The 18,110-nt window shown below is 49.8% G+C and overlaps 7 protein-coding genes across 7 annotated transcripts; 5 read left to right on the top strand and 2 right to left on the bottom strand.

Moving 5' to 3' along the window:
• Window positions 1–1,227: 1,227 nt before the first annotated feature.
• On the top strand, window positions 1,228–1,806 carry B0J16DRAFT_378034 (uncharacterized protein; the record flags this gene model as incomplete). Its single annotated transcript, XM_046130893.1, has 1 exon — window positions 1,228–1,806. One exon carries the CDS (start codon window positions 1,228–1,230, stop codon window positions 1,804–1,806), a length of 579 nt encoding a protein of 192 aa, XP_045989224.1.
• A 633-nt stretch (window positions 1,807–2,439) lies between these two features.
• Window positions 2,440–4,024, top strand: B0J16DRAFT_22640 (26S proteasome regulatory complex, ATPase RPT4). Its single transcript, XM_046123024.1, has 4 exons — window positions 2,440–2,884; window positions 2,946–3,332; window positions 3,386–3,842; window positions 3,896–4,024. Exons 1-4 carry the CDS (start codon window positions 2,674–2,676, stop codon window positions 4,014–4,016), a joined length of 1,176 nt encoding a protein of 391 aa, XP_045989223.1. The 5' UTR covers window positions 2,440–2,673; the 3' UTR covers window positions 4,017–4,024.
• Window positions 4,025–7,543: 3,519 nt separating this feature from the next.
• Window positions 7,544–10,853, top strand: B0J16DRAFT_328555 (uncharacterized protein). Its single transcript, XM_046126240.1, has 4 exons — window positions 7,544–7,840; window positions 8,061–8,131; window positions 8,325–8,556; window positions 8,705–10,853. The coding sequence occupies exons 1-4, from the start codon at window positions 7,836–7,838 to the stop codon at window positions 10,494–10,496; spliced, it is 2,100 nt and encodes a 699-aa protein (XP_045989222.1). The 5' UTR covers window positions 7,544–7,835; the 3' UTR covers window positions 10,497–10,853.
• A 90-nt stretch (window positions 10,854–10,943) lies between these two features.
• Window positions 10,944–12,187, bottom strand: B0J16DRAFT_328551 (nucleophile aminohydrolase). Its single transcript, XM_046126239.1, has 3 exons — window positions 12,004–12,187; window positions 11,795–11,942; window positions 10,944–11,740 (listed from the first exon to the last, which is right to left on the bottom strand). Exons 1-3 carry the CDS (start codon window positions 12,031–12,033, stop codon window positions 11,133–11,135), a joined length of 786 nt encoding a protein of 261 aa, XP_045989221.1. The 5' UTR covers window positions 12,034–12,187; the 3' UTR covers window positions 10,944–11,132.
• A 225-nt stretch (window positions 12,188–12,412) lies between these two features.
• B0J16DRAFT_366772 (uncharacterized protein) lies at window positions 12,413–13,942 on the top strand. Its single transcript, XM_046130102.1, has 2 exons — window positions 12,413–13,172; window positions 13,228–13,942. The coding sequence occupies exons 1-2, from the start codon at window positions 12,645–12,647 to the stop codon at window positions 13,633–13,635; spliced, it is 936 nt and encodes a 311-aa protein (XP_045989220.1). The 5' UTR covers window positions 12,413–12,644; the 3' UTR covers window positions 13,636–13,942.
• Window positions 13,943–15,796, bottom strand: B0J16DRAFT_328548 (uncharacterized protein). Its single transcript, XM_046126238.1, has one exon. The coding sequence runs from the start codon at window positions 15,476–15,478 to the stop codon at window positions 14,117–14,119; it is 1,362 nt and encodes a 453-aa protein (XP_045989219.1). The 5' UTR covers window positions 15,479–15,796; the 3' UTR covers window positions 13,943–14,116.
• Window positions 15,797–15,989: 193 nt separating this feature from the next.
• B0J16DRAFT_22584 (3-beta hydroxysteroid dehydrogenase/isomerase family-domain-containing protein) lies at window positions 15,990–17,530 on the top strand. The gene is made up of 2 exons (XM_046123023.1): window positions 15,990–16,661; window positions 16,727–17,530. The coding sequence occupies exons 1-2, from the start codon at window positions 16,182–16,184 to the stop codon at window positions 17,366–17,368; spliced, it is 1,122 nt and encodes a 373-aa protein (XP_045989218.1). The 5' UTR covers window positions 15,990–16,181; the 3' UTR covers window positions 17,369–17,530.
• Window positions 17,531–18,110: the final 580 nt, after the last annotated feature.

Raw genomic sequence — 18,110 nt, 5'->3', positions numbered from 1 at the left:
ACATTGCTAGAGAAAACACCACAATGCTCCTGGCAATCTCAAGCGAATCAAACCTCGGTTTGCCTTGGTGGCTTGACATCAGGCACAATTGTGTAGGCTCCCAACATGCCACGACCCACGCATGAGACAACCAGTGACTGGTTGCAACATTGTAACTGGACAGCATGACGTTGAATTCATGCTCCTCATGTAAGGAGCCTTGGCCAATACTCGTCAACAGCGGCGAGTTAATCTTATCAACGGATGCGGTATCCCGTCGTTCTAACTGCAGGGGTACAAGGAGCACCTAGTTTTTGTTCAGTGTTAATGTATTGTTGTTACAGTCTCATAGGCATCTGTGACTAGACTAGCACGCCTTGGGGAGCTCTCAGGTCCCTTTACGGTATCACTTCTATGAATTCGACCTTACTGAAGTGTTGCTGACTTCAGGCGAAATACCTGCAAACGTGGACGTCGCTTCGAGAAGACGGGAGGGTTGAAACAAGGCGTCCTGCAGGGCACGGGAGGCTAAGAGTGGTCGACCAATGATGATCTCACATTGTCTACTTAAAATCGAATAAGCTATTTTCGCAGGGAGCTCCCTTGTTTTATTCCCAAACAGGAACAATCTACGGAAACAGCGCCCAAAAGCACATTCTGTATCAATCCACAAAATCACAGCTTATCTATTGAGGCTGATAGCCGTTACAGTATTCAAGTCTTGTAGCATTTAACTGGGTATCTTAGTACCTACTTTGATATCAAAGCTACAAATCGAAATAACTGGGTTTTGGTACCTTGATACATGATAATCATTCTGACGAAGGTATCGGTAACACAGGGATATCTTCCCAACAAAATGGTTGGTACCGTGTACAATGTACTATTTATAACACAGTAGCACCTTCTTGATAATCCGACAAACATTAGGGCAATGCAGTTACAAATTACTAAAGTTCAGACGCTACGACTTCAATGTGCAGGCTTTGCAGTTGAATTGGAGATATCACATTACAGCCACATCTTCAAATTGTGGCTTAGCACCGATCGTGCCACTGGAGCCCCTCTAACTCTTAGCATCAACCCCTCCAAGACTCACAGGTACTCGTTACATTTGCAGCTCTTGTCCTGCTTCGGTAGCTGCCGAGCGGATTTCCAGACCTGGTCCGTCGTTGACAGCTTCAAACGTCGGAATCTGTCGCAACTTTTCTCGTCTTGACTTTTTCTTCAAGTCAATTCTGGGACAAGATGCCCTCACAACCCTCGAATGCCGGTATCGTCACCGACGAAAATAGCGGCGACCGTGAGATTCCCCAGTCCGTACGCGCAGATGGTAGTACTCGCAGAGCCATCAAGATTCGCCCCGGCTACCGTCCTCCTGAGGATGTCGAGGTCTACAAAAACCGCACCGCCGAAGCCTTCCGCGAACGTGGCAAGAAAGTCGGTATTCCTGGCGCCGCAGGAGTAAAGGAAGAGAGCCCCGAACAAAGCTCGGCAGCTAGCAATAAGAACGCCAAACGCCGCGAGGCTCGAAAAAAGGCGAAGGCTACAGAGGGCGATGCCCCAGCTCCAGCCCAAGAAACCCAAACTGATGAGGTTGATCCTGAAGTCGAGCGCCAGAAGAAAGCCCGAAATCTTAAGAAGAAGCTGAAGCAGGCCAAAGACCTTAAGAACAAGAAGGAGGATGGTGAAGCACTACTTCCCGAGCAGATTGCCAAGGTCATCAAAATCAACGAGCTCATCCGAGAGCTAGATGCTCTTGGCTTCGATTCTGAAGGGGAACCTAAGGATGCGTCCCCAGAAAACGACGATGAGAAGAAGGAATGAAAGGCACCCCCGGATTTTCAACTGTGCAAAGCAGCATCGAACTTCGACGAATGACCGCTGGTGAACCTACCGTCTGGGTTTGAGGTCCCCAGCTCTCATGACGAGCAGCACAAAGATTGCTTACGCCATACCGGATGAGAAGACGATGCTTGGTCTCTCCTCTAACGCCTCTGATAGATTAATACTTGACTGCGCGGCTGTATCTGTCGGTCATATTTGCGCGATAGTCGCCGCTTGGACGTGATTTCGACATCTATCCCGCCTTCAGCCCAACCCCCAACTCTCCGTATAACGCTCGTCGGAAGGAGCTAAGATATGTAGAGACAAGATGTACTCTAAGTTTAAAGCCTGGATTTAAGATGGGTACGGCAATGGAGTGTTTTTATTATGAAGAGATACTGAAGAATAATGACCTGAATCAGAAGATATCAAATTTAGAAGAGTGAGATCAATGAATGTGCGACGGATGTGTAGATCAAGTGCTATCCTTCTACTCTAGACACGATCATGAGACTTGCATAAAATGCAGCTAAAGCTTGATGAACTGTTTGAACACACTGGAGTGACTGAATTGCATCACGGCCCTTGGCCATAAATTCTGCGATTGTTAATGCAGGGTAGGCAATTCAGCGATGAACTAAGGCGGTTGGTACCGATATTCTGCCGACACAGCTCGAGCCGCTAGCTGAAGGCTCCAGCTGGTGAGGTAAGCTCTCCACTGTCATGAGCAACCGCCATCACCGTCCAAACACTTTCCCGATAACATAACTCAAGCTCCCGATACCCAAACCACCAACTCCCAAAGAATCGAATTGATACCGACAATTAATCATTTCAGAAACAAAGGATAGCAAGCACTCATTTACAATGTCAGCCGAAGAAGAGCGCCAGGCCGCCCTTAACTCCTACCGTGCGAAGCTCATCGAGTCGCGAGAATGGGAGGCAAAGCTCAAGAACCTGCGTCTTGAAATCAAGGACATGCAAAGAGAGTTTGACAAGACCGAGGACAATATCAAGGCGCTACAAAGTGTAGGACAAATCATTGGCGAGGTGCTGAAACAGCTCGATGACGAACGATGTAAGGCGAACACCATTTGGACTCGCACAAGATGGACGTATGCTAACGGTGATACTCGCAGTTATTGTCAAGGCCTCCTCCGGCCCTCGATACGTTGTCGGATGCAGATCAAAGGTGGACAAGGTCAAGTTGAAGCAAGGCACTCGTGTGGCCCTGGATATGACGACACTTACAATTATGCGAATGTTGCCCCGCGAAGTCGATCCTTTGGTGTACAACATGTCCTTGGAGGACCCGGGTCAAGTGAGCTTTGCTGGTATTGGTGGACTGAACGATCAGATTCGAGAGTTGCGAGAGGTCATCGAGCTTCCCCTCAAGAACCCCGAGCTATTCCTACGAGTCGGAATCAAGCCCCCGAAGGGTGTTCTGTTGTATGGACCTCCCGGAACTGGCAAGACTCTACTGGCACGAGCTGTTGCTAGCAGCCTGGAGACAAACTTTTTAAAGGGTATGTTGCCTTTGATAGCCACTCTAGGTGCGACTATGCTAACGATGACTTAGTTGTCTCTTCCGCCATTGTCGATAAGTACATTGGTGAGTCGGCACGACTCATCCGTGAGATGTTCGGATACGCCAAGGAGCACGAGCCTTGCATCATCTTCATGGACGAAATCGATGCCATTGGTGGACGACGTTTCTCAGAGGGTACCAGCGCGGATCGAGAAATCCAGAGAACACTTATGGAATTGCTCAACCAACTTGACGGTTTCGACTACTTGGGCAAGACCAAGATCATCATGGCCACCAACCGACCTGACACGCTGGACCCTGCGCTGCTTCGAGCTGGTCGACTTGACCGAAAGATTGAGATTCCTCTACCCAACGAGGTTGGACGTCTTGAGATTTTGAAGATTCACTCGCAAAGTGTTGTGATTGACGGCGACCTGGATTTCGAGAGCGTGGTCAAGATGAGTGATGGACTCAACGGTGCTGATTTGCGAAATGTTGTTACTGAAGCGTAAGTTACCGCCACTATCCCCAAACTTGAACGTCGTTCTGACACATCTACAGCGGTCTATTTGCCATCAAAGACTACAGGGAATCAATCAACCAGGACGATTTCAACAAGGCTGTTCGCAAGGTGGCTGAATCCAAGAAGTTGGAAGGCAAGCTTGAGTATCAGAAGCTGTAAGCGGTGTTTAGGCATATCATGCTAGAGCAAAACGGATACAGCGCCATGACGAATAGGCGAACGGGAACTCCATGAGGAGTGGAAGATGGACACAGCGTGGCATAATTATGTGTAACTGTACAATAGAGTCGGGGCCAGCAGCGTTAGATTGGCTCAGCCCTAGAAGCAGGAATGTACATGGCGTCCAGGAAAGGGAAGGGAAGTTTTTTTTGGACAAGGAGCTGATCCTACACAATAAAGAATCGGCAAGCGTGAGATTCATATGCCAAATGTCCGCACAGTGAATGTCCATATTGATGTAAGCGGCCAATCCTCCACAGGGGCCTAAGGAGCAACTATTGGTGGGGGTCAGACATAAGTCAACGTAGTTAGACTTGGAATAGATGTGAGATGAGGTTTGCTCTACCGCTATGGGTGTGTGTAGTAGAAACAATGGAGCAGAGAGGCCAGTGTTATGAAACCATGAGCTTACCTACGTGTATAGGTAGATTAGGGGTGTCTACGGCACGGCACCTTTAACTTTAGGGCTGAGGGGTATGTTCAGCCTGGCGTTTTTTGAGTTTCATGGAGATTCCCAGCTAGATGGTCATGGTGTAGTCTTTTTGCAACTGTCAACTAACGTACTACCTACCAAGGTAGTTCAAGTAGTTGTGTAAGGAGGAACCTTGGGGGGTTATGTGCTGTCTCGTATGGAAGGTAAATAGGCTCAAGGCTCAAATCAAACTACAAACTCCAAAGAATTCATGGATAAGCGTGTAAAGTAAATAATAGTCACAGCAACCAAGCCAAGGAAGGCCCAACAGGGCTGACAAGAAGCATCCTTTAATTGATGACAGTGGGAACTGAGACGCAGTTTGAGCGGGGGCACCTGAGAGTAGTAATTACCGTACAATTTCAACAACGTGGCTGATGTCAGAGACGTGGATGGCCCGTTCTGAGCTGCAAAGCGCAAGGCTAGGTAAGCAGGAAGAACGAGTGCAATTTCTATAGTCAGAACAACAACTGAGATCCATTCATCCATAATGAGAAGAATGAACTGAACGCCAAGTCAAGTTTAGCATGGGTCTCTCATTTTAGAAGGAAATGACGTCGAGAAATGCTAACAATAGCAGCGGGCGAGATGGCATGCTATCTCTATCCGTAAACGTTGAGCTAATATTAACCGGCAAGCCAACCGAAGACAGAGAAGAAGCAATACATATCCGTACATACATGGGCCTGGAATGGAAGGCTGAGCGAAAACAATCCAAGACAGAAAGAGACATGCAGGCTATAGTCACAAGCTAGAATACATCGAGAACAAGAAACAAGAGAAGTCAAGACTCGCGCTTGCGCTTGAGATGGGAATCAGCGCCGAGCGGAGCGGAACTGAACTGACGCTAAGAAAATGCTGCTGCTATTCTTAGTGAGGGTCAAACTTCTAATTTTTTTTTTGGTTGGGGCGATTGAGGCTGTGAACTGATGGACTGGACTGGACTGGACAAAATTGGCTGAGCTGATTTGAATTTCTCTTCACTGGGGACAAACACAGCGAAAGACCCACGACCTGGGGACGATCCATCCGATCCTGCCATGACCTAGCATGACCATGTCACTCTTACTGTTAATGCACTGCAGGTTCCATTCCATTGTTATGATAGGTACGGATATACCTTGTAGTTTCATAGACTGCAAGAGCTGATCCAACATCTCGATTGTTTATTACCTGAGATCACTGTCACATAGATGATATGTTTCAGCAGCTATAGTCAAAAGTACAGTACAGTACAGTACAAACTACAGCTATGCTTCAGAGACAACAGCAAATCTTCAGGGGCATGCATGCATATCTGCATGTATGTACGTACGCACACCTCCACAAGGACGCAGGGGGATCTTCCAGTACCGAAGAGGAGCATCCATCCGGAGAAATACAGTATTACAGTACAGTACAGTTCAAAATACGAACTTGGCTTCCTCGTATGGCTATGCAGATCTCATGCTTCAAGATAAGAAAATTGCGCCGGCTGTCCAGGGTCTCATCTTTTTCAGTGGCAGAAACGACATACCGAGACAGCTGCAGCCTTCCGGACGTTAGGTAGGTTGTGTTTTTGACAAGGCCCGGAAACCCCGTGAGGCTGGTGAAGGAAAGGTGGAGGCGTAGGCATAAGACCAGGTAGCCTGTATGTCTGGTCTGTCCGCCTCTTGATGACGATGTTTATGTAGACATGATAAGTGACGCTTTACCTAACCGATAGCTTGGATAGGTAGTACTGGGAGAGAACATGGCCCGAGTTGAACAGAATACGGTGAAAAGAGAAAAATCTTACTAAGTAATTAACACATACCACCGCCAAATATTCATCAGGTACAGCATTAACAGACAGAGTTTGCCCAGAAGCCAGATTGGCTCTGCCGATCAGGAACTTGTCCCCTCCAAAAAAGTTTCCATGATGGATGGACGGACTATTCTGTTAGTGCAAGTCTTACCTGCGGCTCGGCGAGATGCGTTGCCATGACGAAGGTTGGAGGGAACGGGACCTAAACTTCACGATCTAACTCAAACCGTGACAGACCAGTTAGTTCTCTTGCCAGGGGTTTCACTTGATGAGAAGCACCGCCTGCCGGGTGTCGACTTTACAATCGGGTTAGAATCACCAGGGCATGTCGTATTCTCAGCATCTGGTATGTGTAGGTAGGTAGAATGGATTATGAGATCTATCTAGGTAGGTACCTAGTTCAACGGTAGGAGAAACGAGAGGCCGGTGAAGGCCTTGGCGTCGTCTTGGACCCTTATGCAACCATGAGCGATGGATAGCGGCTGACAAGGCAATGCAAAACCAGATGGCTTCTCTCTTCCATGCCAGCCTAACGTCTCAACAGCCGCGAGCTACGGCCACGTTTACGATAACCAGATGCAGTGCAACAGGGCCATACATGTTGGTCCCAGCCATAAGATCCCAGGCTGTTATTATGCTGTCTGCAGTGCTTGTAGTCAACTTAAAACGTCTGATGGTGGCATATCCCTGAGCCATCTCAAACTTGGTGTTTCCTGCGATTCAAGAAGATGCATGTGTTATAGCTGAGACCAAAGACCTGCATACTCATTGTGATTGCCATCTTTAGTGATATATCTCTCTACCTATCGGTGTGCTTGCTGGGAGCTCAAGCAATGTTTTCTGTACCTGGGCCAAACGACAGGTCTCACTCTCTTTCTCACCCATCCATCATCTATGGAGGGGCCCTGGCGGGACATCCCTGTCTACCACCCCCCCTCTATTGTCATCTTGACCCCACTTCAATGTGGGAGTGCAAGCATGGATGGTGGATGCTTCTGAGACGACCATTCATCCATGGGCTAAGTTCAGCGAGAAGATAATGATGGAAAGCATAGCGCCTAAGCATGCCTAAACGTTAGTGGAGGTTAGGCTGGCTGCTAGGTAGCTTACAGTGAACGACTGCGGGCCAAGGTACTCCACAGCGCAGGAAGCTGGGACCATCCCGTACGGATACCGCTCTACCCTCCCATGAATGAATGAATGAGGTGAGCGGTGCCTTCCTACCTTTCTAGGTTCGGTTCTTACGCAGCTCAACAAACTACATATACAACCTTCTTCTCCTCCCTCCATCACCTTTCTTGTTCTGCTCTTCTCTCCTCTTTCTCCTCTCTCATCTACACCTTATTGCTTCTTGATACCCCTAAACTCTACTCTTCCGCCTGTCCCTCCTCCCCCACTCATCCGCTCGCTCTCGGCTTTGCTCTCACCGACCGCCTCTTAACGAAACCCATTCATTGTCTACGCACGTCTATTTTTCCCTACCGCAAAGAGCTCAGTCAATATGTGGTAAGGAAGCTCTCCTCGTCACCGCCTTTGTTACCGCCAATCTTAGCTCTCTTTGTTGCCAGCCACCGAGCTTCCACCGATTCTAGCCTGCGACCATCGCATGTCAGGATGAGGGATGGATACTTGGAGGCAACAATGAAGAACAAGAACAAGCTGGTAGTCAATGGACTAGGTGGCCCAATTGGCCAAAACAGAAATCGCTAATCGCATTCGACAACAGTGGTATTTTCGGTTACATCAACTACCTGGTCGAGAAGGACCGCAAGTTCATCCTCGACACTCTTGTCAACGGTTAGTTTTCTCCCACGCAAGTCAAGCCAAGTCAAGTCGAGCTGTTGTTCCCCTCCTCAGCTGGACTGGACTGGACTGGACTGGGCTGCCCCTCACCACCCCTTTCACCCTCCATGCCCCGCCCCGCCATTCACTGGTGAGACGTGGGATCAGCGCCCAGCTTCGTGTTTGCTGACATTGCTTTTTTGCACAGGTCTGTCCCGTCTCGAGTACCGTGGATATGACTCTGCTGGTCTAGCTGTCGACGGCGACAAGAAGAAGGAGGTTATTGCCTTCAAGGAGGTTGGCAAGGTCGCTAAGCTCCGAAAGCTCATCGACGAGTCCGACGTCGACCTCGAGAAGATCTTTGATTCACATGCCGGTATTGCCCACACTCGATGGGCTACTCACGGTCCTCCTTCCACCACCAACTGCCACCCTCACCGGTACGTTCTAATATGAGGAACCCCCAAATTGCCAACCCAGTTCCTTGATTCTTGGTCGGTCTTTTGTCCACATTTGAAGACCTGAAGATCAATGCTGAATTGGGATTGAATCGGAACACCATGTGCTAACCATAACCCCTGAATGCAGATCTGACGCCAACTGGGAGTTCACCATCGTCCACAACGGTATCATCACCAACTACAAGGAGCTTAAGACTCTCCTCCAGACCAAGGGTTTCAAGTTCGAGACTGAGACCGACACTGAGTGCATTGCCAAGCTCACAAAGTACATCCACGACCAGCACCCTTCCATTGGCTTCACCGACTTGGCCAAGGCTGTCATCCAGGAGCTCGAGGGTGCTTATGGTCTTCTCATCAAGTCCGTCCACTACCCCCATGAGGTCATCGCCGCCCGAAAGGGTTCTCCCCTCGTTATCGGTGTCAAGACCGAGCGCCGCATGAAGGTCGACTTCGTCGATGTTGAGTACTCCGACGAGAACGCCGCCCTCCCTGCCGAGGCTGCTGCCCAGAATGTCGCCATTAAGAAGAACGACCTTCTTGCCCCTGACTCTGGCCTTCTCGGTGCCCCCGACAAGTCCCTCCTCCACCGATCTCAGTCTCGTGCCTTCATGACCGATGATGGCATGCCCATGCCCACTGAGTTCTTCCTGTCCTCCGACCCCTCGGCCATTGTCGAGCACACCAAGAAGGTCATGTACCTTGAAGACGATGACATTGCCCACATCCACGAGGGCTCTCTCAACATCCACCGTCTCAAGAAGGCCGATGGCAGCTCCAACGTCCGAACTATCCAGACCCTCGAGCTCGAGCTCCAGGAGATCATGAAGGGTAAGTTCGACCACTTCATGCAGAAGGAGATCTTCGAGCAGCCCGAGTCCGTCGTCAACACCATGCGTGGTCGTCTCGACATTGCCAACAAGACTGTCACTCTCGGTGGTCTCCGCTCTTACATGTCCACCATCCGCCGATGCCGCCGTATCATCTTCATTGCTTGCGGTACCTCTTACCACTCTTGCATGGCTGTCCGTGGTATCTTTGAGGAGCTTGCTGAGATCCCTATCGCCGTTGAGCTGGCCTCCGATTTCCTTGACAGACAGGCCCCCGTCTTCCGTGACGACACCTGTGTCTTCGTCTCTCAGTCTGGTGAGACTGCTGACTCTCTCATGGCTCTCCGCTACTGCTTGGAGCGCGGTGCTCTGACCGTTGGTATCGTCAACGTCGTCGGTTCTTCCATCTCTCTCCTCACCCACTGTGGTGTCCACATCAACGCTGGCCCTGAGATCGGTGTCGCCTCCACCAAGGCCTACACTTCTCAGTTCATTGCCATGGTCATGTTCGCTCTTTCCCTGAGCGAGGACCGTGCCTCCAAGAAGGCTCGTCGTGAGGAGATCATGGAGGGTCTCTCCAACGTCTCTGCTCAGATCAAGTCCATCCTTGACCTCGACTCTTCCATCAAGAAGCTCTGCGAGAACTTCATGAACCAGAAGTCTCTTCTCCTTCTCGGACGTGGTAGCCAGTTCTCCACTGCCCTTGAGGGTGCCCTTAAGATTAAGGAAATCTCTTACCTTCACTGTGAGGCTGTCATGTCCGGTGAGCTGAAGCACGGTGTCCTGGCCCTGGTCGATGAGAACCTTCCCATCATCATGATCCTCACCCGTGACGACCTCTTCAAGAAGTCTCTGAACGCCTACCAGCAGGTTATTGCTCGCGGTGGTAAGCCCATCGTCATCTGCAACCCCGACGATGAGGAGTTCAAGGCTTCTGAGGCTGAGAAGATCGAGATCCCTAAGACTGTCGACGTTCTTCAGGGTCTCCTCAACGTCATCCCTCTTCAGCTTATTGCCTACTGGCTCGCCGTTCTCGAGGGTCTCAACGTTGACTTCCCCCGTAACTTGGCCAAGTCGGTCACTGTCGAGTAAGCTTATCACTGTGTTTGACTAGATGTCATTTACAGTACGAGCTTGGCGGCTGGTTGAGTTACTCTTGCTTGTCAACAAGAGGTTTATGATGACGTTTGGAGTTGGGTTTTGGACAACACTGGCTTGCATTGAGTACATTGGTCAAGTCTTTTGTGTATAGTCTCCCTGGGTAGCATGGAACGATTGTTTGGCAAAAATAAATGAATAAATGGGAGGCCAGGAAACCAGGCTGGTCTGGTTTAGTTTTAGATGATATACCTCAAGAAGAAGAGGTTGGATAAGCAGGTTGGCTTATTGACGATACATAGTCTAGGCAACGTAATCACGAATATTTAAGTCTTGCAAAGTATACAATGAGTCTGACAATGTTTTCACGGATGTGCATGCCTTGTCCCCGGTTCGTCCAGTATTTCATCTCTGCTCTATCATAAATGAGAAGAGTTGTTCCTCCAAATCATAGTATGCGAATTCAATTCTTAAAAATATTGTCATCATCATGATTGTAATTTAGGTAAACCCTTTCTAATGTAACATAAGATCAAGTCTCTTGCTTGAATTCTTGTGTGACCTCTTATCAAGTACATTTGTGACGAGTCCTTGCCACAACGTTCTTCCCATTAACAAATCCCAGTAGCTTTAGACAGTTTGAGTGCCATAGCCACGGATTCTCTCCGCAAAAGCCCAGCTCTGAGCCTCCAACTGCAGACCATCGTCGATCTCCACACCCTCCTTAGTAACAACAGCCATTGAGTAGGAATCCAGACTGCGAGCGTCACGGTAGAACAGGACCTTCATACACTCCTTAATAATCTTGATAGCACCCTCCTTGTCCAGGTTCTGAGAAGCCTCCTCGTCGGGAACATGGCGACGCATGATAGGCTGAGCCAACATAGCACCGAAACCGGTGGCCAGACTGGGGGCACTGTAGGTGCTGCCGAGAAGGTCGGCGGCAGCAAGGAAAGGCTTGTCATCGTCGTCGAGACCAGCAACAAGGAGGTGGTTCCAGAGGGGGTCGAATTTGGAACGGCGGCGGTAGAGAAGCTTGGCGAGGTAGCGGTGGAGGTTTGCGGCGTTAAGACGCGGTGCGTCGGGGGAGGTGTAAGCCTCGTCGAGGGACAGCTCGATGAGGTGGCGGTCGAGATACTGCATGTCGGAGATATCACCGCTGAAGCCAACAACTGATGAGTCGGCGAAAGAACGGAGTCGCTTAACGTCGGTGAAACGAGCGAGAGAGCCGTATGAAGCTGATAACTAGTCAGGTTTCGCTACAGTATTGATATAGAAAAGATAAGACGGACCTAGGTTATCGGCAGCCATGACAACACCATCCTTGAACTTGACGGCGATGACGGAGGTACCAGTAACAATGGGCTGCTGGGTGTTTTGCTTGGGACCGTTGTCACTCATGAAAGAGGCATCGTAGGCGCCGTAAACATCGTCTCTAGGCTGTTTAGGGTCAGTTTCATTACAATTGATGATACCGAGGGGTCTGTATAGGTCGACATACACGGCCCCAAGCTTGCGGACGGTGATCCATGGTTTATGTGGTTGATTCGGAGGGTGATTGGGAAAGGCGACGAAGTATACGGCTTGTGATAGTATAGTGTCTCGCCCGTGTTGAAGTGAGAATTCGTTGTTGTCGAGGTTGATGATGTTGATGATGATGAAGTTGAGAGAGAGCTACTCTTTGGTCCAGCCTTGACCTCACTGTCGCGTCCAACGGCAGCCTGCGAACAGCGGATGAGGTGGAGGTGCTAACGTGTTACATAAGCTGTTTTTCACAACAGCGATTGGCCTGATGCTGTAGCTGCAAGAGCTGTAGCTCAAAGTTAGTAGGCCATAAAAGAGTACATGCCGCGACAGCCACAATTGGTGTAGCACAGGGTACCTGTTGTCTGCCTTTACCATGGAGCTCTTTCCGCATGAAGTTGAGCCCACCTGCCCACCTTTGCGGGCACGGAAACTGCCCAGAATACCTAAAACATTGATTAGAGGCAGGCTCAACACCACCAGCCTCATGCCAAACTAGACCAATTTCTCACCGTACACAAAATTCAGCCTCGTCTCCAGTCGCCCGTCGCGTGCTCTCGAAACGCATCCATTGCGCAAACTCAATTCCCTCCAGTCAAACCAAATCCACCTCTCATAATGCTCACCTCCGTGGGTAGGGTCGCCGTTCGTCGCGTTGCTCCCACTTCCGTTTCCGCCCAATTGCTCTGCCGCCAGTCCGCTGTTGCAACCGCGCTTCCCATTCGAAGCTTCACGACCTCAACATGGTCATCCTCTCCTACCGCGAGCGATAAGAAGCCCGCCAAGAAGACCACGACCAGCACTAGCACCAAGAAAGCGACCGGTACCACCACTGCTACCAAGTCCAAGTCCAAGGCTACTGAAACCAAGCCCAAGGATAAGGTCAAGGCTAAGCCTAAGGCCAAGGCTGCTGAGGAAAAGCCCAAGAAGCCCAAGAAGGTTGTGGACCCCGAGAAGCTCAAGAGACTCGAGATCAGGGAACTCAAGAAATGGGTGCTCAAGGACAAGCCTGCCCAGCTGCCAGCTTCTACATGGCTCCTGTACATGTTTGAGCAGAGAGGAAACCACCTGGGCGTTGGCGGAATCGTAGAGCAAGCCAAGGAGATGGCAGAGAAGTTCCGCCAACTCGACACATCTGAGATCGATGTATGTTCCCGTCGCATCTTCCTGACCTTTCTATATGTTCTAATACGTAATACAGGACCTTACCCGCAGAGCATCTATCAACCGTGAGAAGAACCAAGAGAACTACAAGGTTTGGCTTGAGGCTCACGAGCCTGCTCGCGTACACTTGGCCAACAAGTGCCGCCGTCGTTTGGGATTCTTGACTGGCAAGCCCGAGAAGATAATTAGCGACGAGCGCCTGCCCAGTCGCCCACAAGGCTCTTACTCCTTGTATGTCACCGAGCACCACCCGGGTGCTTCCAGCACAACGTCTGCCGCCGAACAATTCAAGATACTTGCTGAGGAGTGGAAAAAACTCAGCCCAGCCGAGAAGGCTCGCTACGAGGAGAAGGCCGCTGAGACGTCGATCAAGTATAAGGCTGAGACTGAAAAGCTGGATGCCCGCGCAAAGGCTATTCAGGAGGCTGCTGAGCATCTCAAATAAAAGAACTTGAGATGTTACTACCTACATAGTGTAGTATTATGCGTAAAAGGATAGTTCTCTTCTTGAGCTTTGTCATGCTGATTGGGATGGGGATTTATGATTTATGGCGGGGCTGGCTACAGGGGAATGGACTCGGGTCATGAAATAAGGGTACTGTGGTTTTGTTCTGTTTTCGTGTTTGTACCGAAACGGGTGTTTGGTATCGGGCTCTTGGCAGGACGGGTAGCCTTGAGTACCAGCTGAGCTGGTGATGGGTGGTCATAGTCACTGACAAGTAATCGATAAATAAAGGCTCTTACAATGTACGGAACATGTCTTCTTCTAATGTGAATTTGAAAGCTCTGCCGCCGTGTATCTGATGTCTGTTGCTTTTTACGCCAAGTGATATATAGCAAAGTACCCAACCAGCGCCGCGCCCTAAAGCAAAAACATCCAAGTTCTACTCAGTATCCAAAACCCAGTTTATAGGATGTAATCCAAGCTATCCCTGCTTCTCATAAGGCGGGATTTCTAGAACCACCTCACCACCTGCGTCATGCCATTTCACACCAGTTGTCTTGACCTGCCTTCCACTGGCAAGATATAGAAGGAGGTATGTGTGTTTTGTAGCATGCCCCCAACAGTAAAGACGGATCCAGTCATGCCTTGCGTCTCGACGGCACCAAGTACCCCAGCCAGCCAAGCCACTCTTGAGATAGTTGCTAAGGAATACCCAGGCATTAAACTGAGCTTCTGTACTCCAAGCTTTGCAGTCAAGTAGCCAGTATCCCCTTTCGAAAGGGTCGATATCCCGTTTTACCGTGGGGCGGTATCTTGACCCCAGGTCGTGCGCGAGTTTTGCAAACTTCTCTGGAATCAGATCCGCAGGACCGATATCTTTGACACCAACAGGTGGTGACGGTGGCCGAATTTCCAGACTGCTGTTGACTTGGTCTGCCTGCGAATTCCTCGTTGACAGTGCTGGGCCTGTATCGCTGGAGCTTCGAACCAGGTCGCCATGCTCCATCTGACCGATCCTGTACCGTTTTGCGGGAGGAGGCTCCGATCCTGCACGAGGCGATCGAAGTGGTGAGCGGTCACTAACCACGGTCGCTGTCACATGCGTGATCTCTGGCGCTAGATGTTCAAAGGCTACTATTTCAGTGTTGGCCGATGGGATAGGAACATCGACTTCTTGATGCTCCTGTGTTGTTGGGACAACATTTCCGGATTCTATGAATCTAGGCGGCTCAAATAGCAGCGACTCTTCCTGACTGGGGACAGGTAGCGAGGATGCTATATTTAAGCCTCGCCCAGGATCAGGGACACTTTGCCTATAAGCGATTGGTGACGAATATGGAAGAGAGGTCTGAGAAGACTGAGTCCATCCGATATAGCTTTGAAGAATCCGAGACGGCGAAACACTCAACAAACCAGCATCTGGCATAGGATAAGAGTCGCTGATCTGACTCGGGGGCGCGCACCAGGAGTTGACTGACCCAAAACCGACATCTTCCGAAGAAGGAATCATATCCTGAGCCACTGTTGTGTGAGGAAGACGTGGTGAAGCACGATTATCCACAGCTCCTTCAAAGCTCATATCCTGCGAAGTGATTTCAAAAGATCGTCCGAATGAAGCTCCTGCCAGGACCTGGCTTGGTGAAGGTGCCCATACATCCTGCGTCGTGGCGGCGCATTGCTCCTCCCTCCCCTGAGACGATATCAAGGAAAGCTCTGTACGTTTCTGAGGCTCAAATGCGAGATATGCCTGCGCAAGTCGACGGTAGAGGGCATCATCGGCTGACCGACTTGGTGCCGTGATATGGACGAGGATCTCTGTATCGTCCGAGCTGTTTCCTGCCATATTTTGAGAGCCAATAAAGCATGTCGGCTGATACTCGTCTAAAGACACTATCTTATAGACCGAGTAGAATTATCGTAGGTAGGTAGTCAGAGTTGATGGATATAGTGTAGTAGAGGTTGATGTCCAAAGTGATCCAGAATATTAAGAGAGAGCACGAGCCAGGGGTAAACAAGGGGTCATTATATGGATAAAGCAAAAGGCAAGGAATAAGAGAAGAGAAGACAACAGAAAGAGATGCTTTAGGCAAAGTACAAAAAGCCAAAAAGTCATTACTTGATGAGGAGAAACAAAGTCTTGTGACGCATCCACGGCGTGGAAGTAGAGCACAAAAGTAAAGGCTGCTGAAGATTGAAGGCAGTAATTCACTGATTGGTTGCTACAGTAGGCACCTGCAAGCCCCCCGGCTCACGCCACTGCAGCGCATCGCTCCTCACCCCCACCATTATATCCATTAGCCTAAGCTGCCCTGGCTGCTAAGGTAAAGGGTCAATTTCAGCCACATACAGAGAGAGATGGACCCCTGCTCCAACTGCTCTCACCACCAAATTAACTTGACTTGGCCTTTTAGTTAGCTTATAGTACAGCACCCCGGAGATCCAGAATCTATACTCTCTCTCTCTCTCTCTCTGGCTTACTCTTCCCACCTCCTCGACTCCCATTGCGACCGTACTCTTACCTACGCAAACAAACACACCAAGAAAAAATGGCTGAGACCACAAAGTCTAGAGGTCCCCTGGGAAGAGTCGTTGTCATTGGCGGCAACGGCTTTCTAGGCCATCATATCGTCAACCAGGCCCTCGAGCAATGGACAACAACCGCCACTATCGGCGTTGATCTGCGATGCGAGCGCAACCGCAATCCTAAAGCCGAGTACCACGAGTGCGACATTACCGACTCTGAGCGTCTCCTGTCCCTTTTCGAAGAGCTTAAGCCCGATGTTGTCATCCACACGGCTTCACCTGTCGCCGTCAACCCCAAGATTGGTCACGATGTATTCAAGAAGGTCAACGTCGACGGTACACAGGCTGTTGTCGACGCCTGCCAGAAGACTGGTGTCAAGGTCCTCGTCTACACCAGCTCTGCTAGTGTCATTAGCGATAATGTTACTGATCTGCTCAACGCTGATGAGCGTTGGCCTTTGATCCGTGGCGAGCAGCAGACTGAATACTACTCCGAGACCAAGGTATGCTCACGCCATATCCCCACCACTTTAGACAGATTGACTTACGATGATTCCACTATCTACAGGCTCAGGCTGAGGAAATCGTTCTCAAGGCCAACCGCCAAGACGACTCTAAGCTCCTTACAACCTCGATTCGCCCAGCTGGTATCTTCGGCGAGGGCGATGTCCAGACTCTCGCTGGTATCCTCAACGCCTACAAGCGCGGCAAGCACACGATCCAGGTTGGCACCAACGAGAACCTCTTCGACTTTACCTACGTTGGCAACGTCGCCCACGCCCATCTCCTCGCTGCGCAGCTCCTCCTCGCCACCGCCGCTTCCTCCACTATCCCTCTCGATCACGAGCGCGTCGACGGCGAGGCCTTCTTCATTACAAACGACACTCCCGTCTACTTCTGGGATTTTGCCCGTACTATCTGGCACGCCGCAGGCTACGACAAGGGAACTGAGCCCAACTGGTATCTCAACCGTGAGCTCGGTATCACCTTTGGCTATATCAGCGAGGTGCTTGCTAGCATTCTAGGCAAGACACCCACTCTGACCCGCAAAGCCATCATCATGAGCTGCATGACTCGTTACTACAACATCAACAAGGCCAAGCGAGCACTACACTACCAGCCTCTCTGGTCTTTGAAGGAGGGTATTGACCGTGGTGTGAACTGGTTCCTCGAGCAAGACAAGGCCGCTGCTGCCCCTGTCAAGGCGTAATGGGTCCAGTAACGAGCGAAATGAGCAAGAAAGGGGCGATTTCCCTTAATGAGATAAGAGAGGGCAAATGGGATAAAAACTTCATATTTGGCTATTTTGCCGTACATGTTTGGTCTATATATCTAATAGGCGAGCTCTTTAATTATAGCTGATGATGCTTCGACACGAAGTCTGTGGTTACTTGTATTCTAACAATATCATTTCTAAATCTCAAATAATCTTTGCCCTGCTATGGACAAGATAAATTGCCCACAAGACTTTGATTCACAAGCGCAAATATTGCACAAACAGAAGGGGTTGGTAGTAAAAGTCTAATCATCAAATCATGAGTACCCAATTGGAACGGAATCTATTGTTCCTATCTCGCCGTCACCTGGATCCGTGACCAATATCCCATCCATGTTTACATCCTCACATCTGACCCAAGCATCCACGCACCTCTTATGCGAGGTATGAATATAGGCAATCAATCCCCTTTGCATTCCTTGGCTCCGCCTCATATCGTCTCGTTTTGCCACACCAAACGGTATCAACCCGCTTATATGATTTACTCCATCCAACTTAGGTATAGAAGAAGATAGAAAGCAGAGAAACTGAAAAAGATTAACAACCCCCTCTCTTGAAACCTTTTTTGTTTTCATAAGAAAAAGGTATATACCCCGAAGTTCCTCCCTCCCCCAAGTAATAAACGCTGAACCAAAAAAGGGAGGAGCAGCGTACAGATATCTTCCATGCCACTCGG

Source organism: Fusarium flagelliforme, assembly GCF_020744385.1.
Source record: "Fusarium flagelliforme strain FIESC 12 MPI-CAGE-AA-0113 chromosome Unknown B0J16scaffold_1, whole genome shotgun sequence".
Classification (NCBI taxonomy): domain Eukaryota; kingdom Fungi; phylum Ascomycota; class Sordariomycetes; order Hypocreales; family Nectriaceae; genus Fusarium; species Fusarium flagelliforme.
This window is presented reverse-complemented; position numbering and strand designations above follow the sequence as displayed.

Coding starts and splice junctions, on each gene's coding strand:
- B0J16DRAFT_366772 (XM_046130102.1), top strand. CDS start 12,645: ATGCTCACCTCCGTGGGTAGGGTCGCCGTTCGTCGCGTTGCTCCCACT. Junction 13,173..13,227: donor TCGACACATCTGAGATCGAT/GTATGTTCCCGT, acceptor TACGTAATACAG/GACCTTACCCGCAGAGCATC.
- B0J16DRAFT_328555 (XM_046126240.1), top strand. Junction 8,132..8,324: donor CCTCGACACTCTTGTCAACG/GTTAGTTTTCTC, acceptor TTTTTTGCACAG/GTCTGTCCCGTCTCGAGTAC. Junction 8,557..8,704: donor ACCAACTGCCACCCTCACCG/GTACGTTCTAAT, acceptor CCCTGAATGCAG/ATCTGACGCCAACTGGGAGT.
- B0J16DRAFT_22584 (XM_046123023.1), top strand. CDS start 16,182: ATGGCTGAGACCACAAAGTCTAGAGGTCCCCTGGGAAGAGTCGTTGTC. Junction 16,662..16,726: donor AATACTACTCCGAGACCAAG/GTATGCTCACGC, acceptor CACTATCTACAG/GCTCAGGCTGAGGAAATCGT.
- B0J16DRAFT_22640 (XM_046123024.1), top strand. CDS start 2,674: ATGTCAGCCGAAGAAGAGCGCCAGGCCGCCCTTAACTCCTACCGTGCG. Junction 2,885..2,945: donor ACAGCTCGATGACGAACGAT/GTAAGGCGAACA, acceptor TGATACTCGCAG/TTATTGTCAAGGCCTCCTCC. Junction 3,843..3,895: donor CGAAATGTTGTTACTGAAGC/GTAAGTTACCGC, acceptor ACACATCTACAG/CGGTCTATTTGCCATCAAAG.
- B0J16DRAFT_328548 (XM_046126238.1), bottom strand. CDS start 15,478: ATGGCAGGAAACAGCTCGGACGATACAGAGATCCTCGTCCATATCACG.
- B0J16DRAFT_328551 (XM_046126239.1), bottom strand. CDS start 12,033: ATGGATCACCGTCCGCAAGCTTGGGGCCGT. Junction 11,943..12,003: donor GTCCGCAAGCTTGGGGCCGT/GTATGTCGACCT, acceptor GACCCTAAACAG/CCTAGAGACGATGTTTACGG. Junction 11,741..11,794: donor CATGGCTGCCGATAACCTAG/GTCCGTCTTATC, acceptor ACTAGTTATCAG/CTTCATACGGCTCTCTCGCT.